General features: G+C 40.7%; 1 protein-coding gene across 1 annotated transcript in view; it reads left to right on the top strand.

The window, feature by feature from the left end:
* LOC133423757 (polyamine-modulated factor 1-binding protein 1-like) overlaps positions 1-9,852 on the top strand; it is a 39,740-nt gene extending 29,888 nt beyond the window's left edge. Inside the window, exons 12-15 of the mRNA XM_061714066.1 lie at positions 252-345; positions 448-488; positions 5,274-5,376; positions 8,220-9,852. Coding sequence (XP_061570050.1) covers positions 252-345; positions 448-488; positions 5,274-5,376; positions 8,220-8,453 — 472 coding nt within the window. The 3' untranslated portion in view covers positions 8,454-9,852. The remainder of the gene's footprint in view (positions 1-251; positions 346-447; positions 489-5,273; positions 5,377-8,219) is intronic.
* Positions 9,853-12,258: the final 2,406 nt, after the last annotated feature.

Here is a 12,258-nt window from a genome sequence, read left to right on the forward strand (position 1 = left end):
GCGGAAAAAGAATTTCATTATAGTAAACTATGATGTGTGAATGTGCCTGCGTGTCTGACAGAATGTCTGAACTGCTAGTTAAAAGCTGCTTTGTAAAGAGAGAAATGCAGGCACCAGCGCTGTTGTGCGGCAGAACATTTTGTCTGCCATGTTAACAAGAGCCTCTTGATGATAATAGGTGTCTGTCGTAGTCTGCCTCTCTATGTATATCTCTGTTTAACTCCGTCTCTGCATCTTCCTCCCTTTGTCAGGCATCTTCAGGAGGCTAATGACACGTTGAAGGTGGAGGTAAAGAGACTGAAAGGAGTGCTGGATGAGAAGGAGAGAGACACTCAGCGATTGAAGGTGAACAAGTGCAGAGTGGGAAAGCAGCGAACTACAAATAGTCAGGGACAGAAGCGAGTCGATCACAAACGGGTTTGTTTTTCATTTTCTAATTGTTTGCAGGCCCAGATCCGCGACGGGGGCATCCGGCAAGGCGGGAAAACGTGAGTCATCTACGTGCGTGTTGTTTGTGAAATGTGACAGAGAAAAAGAGAGAGAGAGAGAGAGAGAGAACAAATAAGTGAATGCATTTGCGTTTACTCACCAGCTGATCAAAGTTAAGCATTCAACGTCCAACAAAAGCATAGCCCACCATGTTTTACTCTTCCACACGCAGTCGAGCCCGAACAAAGCTGATGATGATAATAACAGCAGGAGTGCCAAGTTGTGAATGAAACACCCCTGTGGGCCCGGGCCACCTGTGCGTTCTTGTGTGAGTTTGTGTGTGTGTGTGGTTTGCTGCTTCTTCAATCTGAATACGTTATTCATGCTGGGCCTTTAACAATAATTACACTCCAATCAACCGCCTTCCTTGCCCTGCTTGCCACCCCCACGGCTGTCAAATAGCATTCATCAATAGAGAGGAGATATATTTATTATGTTCATTAAGGCAATGAAAATGAATGTGGCACAGATGGGATTGGGTGTAGGAAGGAAGTGAGAGAGAGAGAGGCGGGTGTGTGTGTGTGCGTGGGAGAGGCGGCATGTGCACGGGCACCTGACGGCGGCAACACTCCCCTGTACCGCCACTTTGACCCCCTCCTCCCTCAAAAAGGTATCCCTCATTAACACACCTCCCCAACCTCACCCCATTTTATACACTCGCACCTTCTCGTGTCCCCCCCCCACACTCCCCTAACAAACCACCAGACTCTGTTTCCAAAACGGATCAGATTTGTTTTGACTGGGGTAGGTTCCCCCTGCTTTTCAAAGCTGTCAGTCATTTTAATGATATCATTAAGGGGCCGCGGCAGAAAGATGAATCGCTTTTCTTTGTCTTTCCCTCATAATTGCGATTGAGCAAGAGAGTGGAGCAGAGCGAGAGAGGCAGTTCATATAGATGTACGCATAAAGAGGGGTTTTGATTGAGCGAATATAATAACATTGAACAAGCTACAAATGGTGAATGAAAGCATCTTCTATAGTGTCTTCCTATCCATTTTCTTTGTTTTCCTTTTTCCTCTTCTCTCTTTCTTTATTATGAGAAATGTTATTTATTTCATTTCAATATTATACACCCACAGACACACTCACCCACCCCGAATTCCATATATATATATTAAAATCATAGATCTACAAGAAAATAGATTATAATATTTGCATGGCAGCCATCACATCTGTTTATTGTGTAAACTCCATTTCTGGGGGAGAAGGGTATATCTGAACGTAGTCTTTCCACGGTCACTGTAACTAACAGCAGTCCAAAAGACATATAGATTTTGTCATTATATATGCCTGCATGAAAGCCATTTACTGATTACCTACCTCTCTTGAGGAGCCAGACGTTACAGTGCAGAAAAGCACTTTTTACAAATAAAACCCACAAAAAGATGAAGACAAAGAGGATGAAAATAACAGTAGATTACACTGGCTGGTCAAAGGTCACAGTAATACCTATCAATACTGTATTCATGTTTTCTCTTTCCTTTCCTGAGTTTTTTTTATGTTTTCTACATAAAATAAAGTTGCAAAACTCAAGATCAACAGGTGTTTACACTTTCACAGAAGATGTTGCTCCTCCCATGTTGGCAGTCCAGCTTCTTCTTATGTTACTTATCATCATGTAACACGTAATGACCGCCTCACGGCTAGTTTAGTGAAAAAGCTGGTTAGAGCAGAGGCTAAGAGGAGGACACATGTTGCCAAAGTCGATGTGAATCATCAGATCTTAACATGTTTTTATTAAATTATTATTATTATTATTATCATCATGTCATTTTATTGAGTACTGACATAGAGAGCAGAGCATATGGGAGTTTTAGACAACTCAGTACACTACGTTCTTTGGCTAAAAGTACTCGCAACGACAGGAAGAGGATCAGACTCGACTATATATACAGGACGGAAAGATCTACGTGCACCTTGGAAATAGTTGTAAGAGACAGAATGTCACGGTGAGTAAGTGGCTCAGCAGGTGGAGCAGATCATCTCAGGGTAGTCGATTCCCGATCGCTCTGAACGGAATACTATCCGTAATGCCTTGCACAGCAGCTCCACTGTACTAGGTGTGTAGCAATTTTCATCATTAAAGTAGAAGTGCTGCGTATTTACCACACGTTCCATTTAGTAGTGCTGATGGCTCAAACTGCAAAACATGTAGGGCAGTTATTATTGTAAATATAGGGAAAAGTAATCTTAATGTAATGGTTGTGAGTTGTGACTGTATTGCACTGACATATCACGACCATGCTGGACAAAGTGTCCATTTGATGAGTCGTGATAAGCCCTGCATTGCAAAAAATGGTTCCTATTTGTGCTGGAAACCCGTATGTAGACATAAAGTCTACAAAAAAGAGAAAATCTTTCAAGCTGTTATAGTCCAATAAATAATAATAATAATAATAATAATAATAATAATAATAATAATAATAATAATAATAATAATAATAATAATAATAATGATAATAGTTGAGTGATTTATTTAAAAAGAGCTGTTCACATTTCAGTATAAATATATAAATACTCTGAAAACATGAGGAAAACAGAGAGCATACCGAACGCCTGTGAGTGATGGAAGCAGAGATTGATGCTGTTTGCTTCTGGCAACTCAGTGACTGTCTGACACAGCCCATCTGTGGGAAGCACTCATAAAACATCAGGCTTCATCAGTCGCAGCGCTAACGATGTGCTTCCAATTAAGAGCACCCAGTGATCACAGCGGAGGATTTGTACAAACACAGAGAACCAAAGTGACAGAGAAACAGAGAGAGGCAATAAGGAGGAGACCATGTAAGAAGAGAGTCAAGTCTTGCATAAAATTTACAACAAAATGAGAGCAGTAAATAAGAAAGATGAGTGAGACTGGAGCAAGAGAGAAACTGTGTAGTTTATTGCCCGGTTTAGAGAGCATGGTCGCTTGCCTTTGACACTAATGACTGTAATTATACACACACTGATTGGGTTAGGCTGCTAATTACACTCATCCGTGTTTGCGTGTAAACACGGGAACATATGTTTACACAGGCGTCACGCCAAGTGCTCAGCACATCGCTGCTCCCTCACATCTAGTGCATAAATCTCAGAGTTGTCTCAGCGGTGGTGATGATTCATGATCTGCTGAAGACCACATTACCATCCAGAAAAGAGTTTAAATCATTTGAAGAATCCGTGGAGATGTGGTGCTTCAGATTTTATGGGGCTGGCGTGTGTTTAAAGTTTGTGCCTCCTGTTTGTCCGTCGTCGTCGGAATGGAAACTCATCTTTTAAATGCCATTTACAATTTAGGAGATCAAAGGAAGTTGCTGCTTTTTTCTTATTAATGTTCTTTGAATCATCATTATGGTGTGAAATTAAAAGATCTGCAAGGGTCAGCTGCAATTATCTTCAGTTTGTAAATGTCATTTTCGGGAAATGAGATTTCTTTAAAAAAATTGCTTACATCGGCAATGATAAATTAGTTTGCTAATTGACAGGGATTCGGATTATGGGCTGTCACTTGGTGTAAGTATGGATTTTTAATATTCTGTATTCTGTTTATACTCATTTGGAGAAAATAACCAAAAATATCCAAATGGTACTGCATATTTCTGAAAAATATTGATGTAGAATATAAAATAGAAAAATAGAGGCTTTTCAGGTGACTCAAAAGATAATACACTATAAGAAAAAATAAAAATAAGAGTTTTTTGGACTATTATAGATGCAGTGGTGGTGCAGCCTTTGTCTGGTTCACTATAGACGGCTACATATACATGGGAGCTAATGGATCTCTTGAACTTTCCTCACAAAAGTGTCATTTCTTATAACATCTCTGCAATGGTTCGTCTTTAATGATTTAAGTCTAATAGGCCCAAGAGGTTGTGTGTGCATCTCACCCACAGACACACACGTATCTACAGGAACCATCATGCCATGTATTAGCGTTTCCATGAGCGCATGCATCTTCTCAACTGAAGCAAAACAGGGCTGTCTTCCCATCCGCTGCTCTGATAGAAAATCCCAGCTTGCTCTTTTACAAGAAAATTAACATAGGGGAGGTACAGTGGTACTTTAATGGGCTAAGAAGTCTTCAATAAAGTATTTAGAAGGTTTTGTTTTTGTTTTTTTTTCCCCAGAATACTAACTGGACAGGTTCACTGGGGCATGAAAGGAAGAATGCAAAGCGGGGGCAGCAAGCTCTTCAGCTCGCACAGAGCACCATTATCCACTGTCGTTAATTTAATAGTCATTCTTTAGTCAGCCCTGGGTCTGAAGATACGAGACCCTAACATTTGTTTGTCATTTCCCAAAACAGTTTTAATAAACAGTTAAAATCTTAAATGGCTTCTTGTACTCTTAATGTTCCCTGGCTGCGCTTGCATTTGTTTGGGTTTTTTTTTTTTCTTCTTCGTTTTATATGCACTTTCTTATATGATTTAATGATTTCTGGAACCCATTTGCTCACTCATCTTTGAGTTTAGTAATAAGTTATAATGAAGATGGTTATAATGAACAGGATGTATGCCAACTTTTTTATGCCCTACATTTCCTACAACATTTGACTGAAACTAATTTTTAAATGCACATCATTGTAGGAAAAATAGGTAAAAGAAAGTGTAAACTTAATGTGCTTCTGAGGCTAAACTCCACAGAAGCCAGTCTCACTTTGCAGCTGCTGGAAAGTAAAGTTTTTATTTTTCTGCTTTTTTTTATATTTTATTTGCCTGTCTCCTATAACTAAAGACATCAAAGTTTTTAACATAATTTTGTTTGTGTGTTTGTTTGCGTGCATGCTTGCACTTGTCTCACAGCACTGGAAAGCGGGCTTCCATTACTCGAAACCTCGACAAAATCGAGGACATGCATTGCAAACTGCAAAGCAACCTGCAGGCCATCAGCATGCTAAATCAACAAGTAAGGCCGTGCACACGCATACACAAACACACGCACCGGATCCTGACAGTCCTTTTAGCCGACAGATGCAAACCCAAACCCACACGCCGGCCCACCTGCTGTTGAGCTCACACAGAAGAGGAAGCTTTCATGCGTCCAACTTCAAACACAAAAGCACACTTACACAGAAGCACATGCAGACATCCATTTCCTCTTCCTGCGATGAAAGTGAAGTCTGCAGTGGGGTGTAGGGGGGATGTGTATGCGCCGTGTGGAAGGGGGGGACAAATCGTATCGGGAAAAGCAGTGACGTTTCTTCCCACTGGTAAATGATTTCCCTTTCATGAAACTCAGAGAAAGATGTATATCAATACAGCCGCGCTGATCTCTCCGTGACAGCGTAGGGAAATGGCCCGCTGTGATAAAACAATGTGAGGGGAAAAAACACAGAGGAATTTTCTCGGGAAACGCTGACATTTTTTACTGTGTTGAACTTCACAAGAGTCAACAAATCACCAAAGGAGAGACAAATCAAAAGTATTCCTCAGCCCCCTCAGTTCTCCAAAAGGCCTCTCGGGCCTGCAGCGCGGCTCACCCCACTTTTGTTAGTTTGCGGAGTGGCCCGGTGATTGACGGGCTGCGAGGAAGGCTGGTACTTGTTGAAGTTTCAGTGTTGACATTAGTTGTAGGTTTGAGACAGAGGAGCGCGGAGCAGAGGAAGCGACAGGCAGAGAGAAAGCGAGGGGTGTTGTTTAACAGGTCAGGTGTGTAATAGCATCGCTTAATCTCCACTGTGAATCATTACACACATCGATCCAACACGGACAGTCTACTCACATACAAACATGCAAGCAGGGTGGAAAGCACTCCGCTGTCCTCCGGCCACATAATCCAGCACCCAGACGGATACAGACCTGCACGTGCACACACATGTATCTGTTATAAAAAGTCAGATGAATTTGCTCCGTTTATCTGTGTGCCGAGCACTTTGGTTATAAATCATACGAGTGTCTCTTTGCATCGATCTTATTTACTCATCACAAAGTGGCTCGCTCACTCACCCAGAGACACGACGCAGGGCACGTGCATGATTTCAATCAGACTGTCAAGGTAATTTCATGCAAAACTTTTGAGATGTCACACGAAATTAACTGAGATGAAGATGAACATCAGAAAGGGGGAAAAAAATCCTTTCAAGCCTTGATTAGCATTAGGCCATTGTTCTTTAGCTAATGTGCAGGTTGATTCATCGTGAGATGAATAACTGCGACGCGGCAGAGGTGAGTGTGTTATTTGCCGCCTGGCCATTTTCATAAAAGTGCATCAAAACTTTTTTTTCAAAGTGAGCTATTGAAATGTATCAAAAATGAACACAATCCCCGACTACCGTGTCTTTGTCTCTCTTTCTTTCACCCTCACTTATACACCTCCTTTTAATCCGAATTCACGCACGCCATTTCAACTGTAGTATGTGAAGGTTGAGGAGACAAGCTGTGATTTTTAATTTAACCCCCCTCTCTTGCAATTAGAAAAGTATCAAGAGCCACCAAAGACGAGGAAAATTAAATGGGTCCCCTGGAATATGCAGTTAATTATAAATGTCAACCTCAGTGTTTTTCATCTAGCACTGCCATTGCTTTTGGCATAACATAAAATTAACACACTGTGGGATGTTTGCCTGGTGAAGGCAGTAAATACCTTTTAAGCGACTTACGGCGGTTTAGACACTTTTTTAAATTTTTTTTGAGGGGGGGGGGGGCTTGTCAAGGGTTAAGCCTATCTAAGACGCAGCTATTTCTAGTCATCAGATGTAATGCTGTTGCTCAGATTTATTTAGCATGTGTGTGTGTGTGTCTGTGTCTCTGTGTGTGTCTCTGTCTGTGTCTCTGTGTGTGTGTGTGTGTGTGTGTGCGTGTGTGCATGTGCGGTGTCTGGACAGTTAATGTTAGTGGAAGTATCCGGAAATGTGTCTGTCTCATCTCCGTTTGTGTTTTTCACTCTCCACCGCTCTCGCACAAACACAGACATACAAAAACACACACAGTTATACACTCGCACATGGCCAGACATGTCAGCGTGACATCATTCTTTAACCACAGCTTTCACACACACATGCACACACAGACACAAAAACAGATGTGTAGCTGTCATTCCCCGATGTTTCTCTTTGTCTTTGCATCCTTTATTTCTGATTTTACTTTTCATCTTCCTATAAAACAAACATTATTTACAATATTTTTATTTCCACTGTCACATTTTGAAAATGATTGCCATGAATTACAGCTAATACCAAATGCTGTTATGTTTACATTTTAACTTGCGCTCCATCCTACTTTTATCCGAACGTCCTTGTCAAAAAAAATAAATAAATAAAAAAAATGGAGCACCCTCAATTTAGCCAGTCTGTAATTGTGTTTCTGGGAGTCCAATCATGTTCTGACGATGTGCGATTTGTTTTGCGTCACGGGTGATTTTGTGTCAAATCGGCCTCTAATGATCGCTCAAATTGGTTGTTTTCATGTAGAAATTTCCTCCATCGCATGAACTGCAACCACGTCAAGCTGTGGACTCAATACATTCCTGAAAGCCTCTTGCAATTTCCATTCCTGTTTCAACGTGCATGAAAGCAACTGTAAAAGCTGCATTAGGTGAATAATGGAATGCTGGGTACCTGATGAACGCGAGAGCTTGACGTATTATTGTATTTTGTACCTTTGAATGACGCCCTGTAACTTGATCACTTTATTTGAAGAACAGCGATATTTAAGTCCCGTGAACATTCTCTCAAAGTTTTTCAAAAACATTGAAAAGCTCTCCTTCTGTACATGTCGTTCTCTGTGCATCTACTTTCTTTTTCTCCCCAGTTAAATGTCCTCTGCAGAGAGAACGAGTGGTTGCGTAGGCAGCTTGAGGAGGAGAGGTCCATTCGGAGACAAGTGGAACAACAGCTCTCACTTCCTCCCTCCTCCCATCACTGCTCCCACCATCACCCCCCCCTCTCCCTCTGTACCTGCCCTCCTCCGGGGTCCACCTCCCTTTCCTCCTTTACTTGCCATCCGAGCAACCAGCCAGAGACGGGAGACACCAGCTCCGACTAATCCGAGTGGATCAAGTGTTGACATTGAGGTGATGAAGTGACTCCCAGGCTTCAGGTGAAGGATTCTGGGATAAACCAACTGAAGACTGTGTCTGCATATTTGGAAGGTGCTTGGTCATGGGTGACAAGTAGGCATCTTACCAAATGAAGTCCACTCAAGACCTGAACGTCCCATGCCTTTTTGTCTCTCAGGTTCAAAAGAATACAAACAGTATAAAGCTAATGTCCTGCAGGTCAAAATCAAGCTCCAAGTCTATGCTTTTTGCCTCAGCGCAGGGGACTAGGCACGACAAAATGTGATTGAATTTCATTCTAATGTGGCATAAAGATATTTTCCCCAGATTTAGATTTTGCTTCATAGATCTGAAAAGTGTTCGTGACTTGAATATATCTCAGAATATAGCAAATAGGATTAGCAGTAGGATAGGAAATAGTCTTACAGCAAATATATAACACCAAGCGCTGAAGCATTTCTTTTTTTTTTATGTCTGCACTCTAATTTCAAAGAATATTTTAAATTTTCATGGCAAATGACCTTCACATAGCAAGTGACTTAACGCAAAATCTTGAAAGAGTAAATGTGTCCAGCCCTGGATATGTAGTCTGGATAAATGAGGTGCGGCAGATCATCAGCATCCACAGACATGGCACATATGTCTGTGAGTGGCTGCGCCGCAGCGACGGATCAGCTGCAGCTGTGCTCCATGTGGCCTTCACGTGTGGATACGTCTGTGCTTCAGTTTCTCTGGGAGAGCCTCTGACGGGGTGTGCGATTGAGTATATTAGGTGTTAAATGTTTTAGATCTTTTTTTTAATGTTTTCCATAACTGTTATTTCATTTCATATTTGTTGTATTTTTAGTGCTGTGTTGTCATGGCAGAAAATTATTCACAGATACGTTTTTTAAACTGCCTTTATAGTTTCTCCATTCATATTTCAGTCTGCCAATAATATCTCATTTCTGCCAGCTTCTACTGCAACAATAGCTATAAGCGTTGCATAATAAGGCTTTATTAAATTGCTTTGTCAAACAAAGATCTAACATATGTAACACGTTGCACGGCCGGCAAATCGTTACACTGAAAGCCCCAAAGTGTCATTTTGAATCCGACAAACTCCAAATCTGCATCGTATCTTTCCATGTACAGCTACAGGTGTTTCAAACCTTCTTCTTAAAGAATACAAGTGGTGCACATTCACACAAGTAAGGATCAGGAGAAGAGGCATGCAAATATTTGAATTTTACAGAGATGGAACTATTATACTGTGATAATGAGAATTTTGGGGAAAGCTCGTCTCAGGACACTGTCGGCCTCTTCATCTTGCCTTTCTCTATCACTCTTACCCCCACTCGTCTTCTAAACCCCCTTTTTTTAATCCTTTATTGGTTCTGTACATAGAAAGCTGTTGTATAGCTGGTCAGGATCTGGGACATTTTAATGATTTCGAGCAGAGCTGCATATCCTTGTTAGCTTGGTTCTCCTCATTTGCCATGTCACAGATGTCAAAAATACCCTTCTTTTTGTGCCAACACATGCACAAAGGCACCTACTCATGCATCCGCACATATATTCTTTCACACACATTTACACAAATGGCATAGTCATTAAAAATGAAACCACAGGCTTTTTTGAAACTCCATGCACCAAGGGAAAAGTCAGCGGCGCAGCGGTGAAAAGAGTCCCCCTGGAAACAATGAGGAGAATGATCATTTGTTGTTCTTGAAAACCCGGTGAGGTTTCACAGAGGTTAAGCTTCCCTTTGATGTGTTTTTAACTCGTTTCAGCTCTGTAGAGGGATTAGTCAGCCTCTCACATGCACAAACACACACATTCAACACGCGCGCATACACATATGGACATGCAGGCTCTTAATTTCCCTACCATGAGCTCTTCTCTCACAAAGACGGAAAGCACAGAACAGACTTCTTTCTAACCTAATTTCATCAAATGAGCATGTGTGGTACTTTGCTCCTATATGTGTGGTCCCTTGGAAATCTGTGGTAAACCAGAAAAATATTGCAAGTCAGTATTTCTTTTAATCCCAAATTAGCGTTTGGCTGTTTGTGAACAGTATGGGCTCTCAACCACAGAAAGCACGAAGAGACGGAGACAGGGAAGTTGCAGATCATCACAGCTCTCATTACTGCATTTATGAGGCATTATTTAATCCCCATTTCAAAATATAAATAATTGGGTGCTTGTGTCCATGATGTGTTTTTGTGTGTATTACTGGCTCCAGTTTGAGCTCTGTTTTGGTGTATTAGTGTGGTTGCCAAAGCTAATAATCATACACAAGGCCTATTTTTATGATGATGTTAGCAGCTCTGCAACAAATAGTGTTACATTTTTGATTTTGTGTTTGTTTTAACCAGGTTTTAGCACCACATAGGTGGAGAGACACCATGCCAGAGCAATTAGTTTACGCATGAATACGCAAGAATTAATTGCAAATGTACTGTCTAGGTAATTTGATACACTTATTTCTAGCTGTACGATTTTGCAAAAAGTCATTTCCTTAAAAAAAATGTAATGAACTATCGTCATTCTTGAGTAAGCAACATCTATACTCTGATAATGTTTGATTACTTTGGTAAAGCAATGAAAGAACTAAACTTCAAAGCCATAAAAATATTTACCAAATTGTCATTAATTACCAATTTGTCAAGGCTTATACAAATATAGTTACGTTTGAAAAAACTGACAAGGATTAGTATCTAATAGACCGTACGCTTCTTAGTTCTATCTTTTTTACAAATCCAAACATTAAACACAATAGTCAAATAAATAATCCATCAATGTTTAATTACAACATTTTTTACAAGAGGAAAATCTTCACAACAGTAATCAATCATCCCAGCAGTGGATGTTCCAGCAAACTCATCCCAAGGTCAGACTGTGCCATGCTCAGAAAAAAACAAAAAAAATCCAACAGCAACACTTCAAACTCTGCTGGCCACAAATTGGGTTTAAAATGTTAAAGTTCATGACAGTACAGGGAAGAAAAGTCTGGACAAGTGGTTTGAAAGGGATGCCAGGAGAAAACCTCATTTCTCTAAAAAGAACATTTCAACACAGCTTAGGTTTGCTAAGATGCATCTGAACCAACCACAAGACTTCTGAAATGATATCTTTTGGACAGACAAGCCTAAAGCGAGCTGATCTGGGTAGGTTTCTCTGCAGCGGGACCTTGCTGGCACCTTGCAATCATTGATTCGACCATGAACTCCACTGTAGACCAAAGTATTTTAGAGTCAATCATGAGGCCAACCTGCCCAACAGTTGAAGCCTGGCCAAAAGTGACTCATGCAACTGGACAAATATCCCAGCACACAACACAAGTGTGCAACAGAATGGCTTGAAAGAAAAGAATTAAGGCCTTACAATAGTCTAGCCAGAGGCCAGACTTCATTCTGGCTGAAAGGTTTTGGCAGGGCCATAAGATAACTGTACACAAGCAAATGGCTGCAGACCTCAGTGAAGTGATGCAATGTAGCAAAGGAAAGTGATACAACATTCCTTCACAGCAATACTAGGTACCAGTTTTACTACTACTACTACTAATAATAATAATAGTGATGACAATAAGTAGCTTTACTGTTTGGACCCTGAAAAAATGATAGTATAGAGAGTGATAAAGAAATAAAACTTCTTGGAATGCCAGCTCAAAAGAAAAAGTACCGTATTTTCTGGACCATAAGCCGCACCTGTATATAAGCCGCATCCGCTCTATTTTTAAAAAAAAACAATTAAAAAAAGATATACAAGCTGCACCTGTATATAAGCCGCATCCATTTTATTTAAAAA

Source organism: Cololabis saira, chromosome 22 (assembly GCF_033807715.1).
Source record: "Cololabis saira isolate AMF1-May2022 chromosome 22, fColSai1.1, whole genome shotgun sequence".
In the NCBI taxonomy this organism is placed as follows: domain Eukaryota; kingdom Metazoa; phylum Chordata; class Actinopteri; order Beloniformes; family Belonidae; genus Cololabis; species Cololabis saira.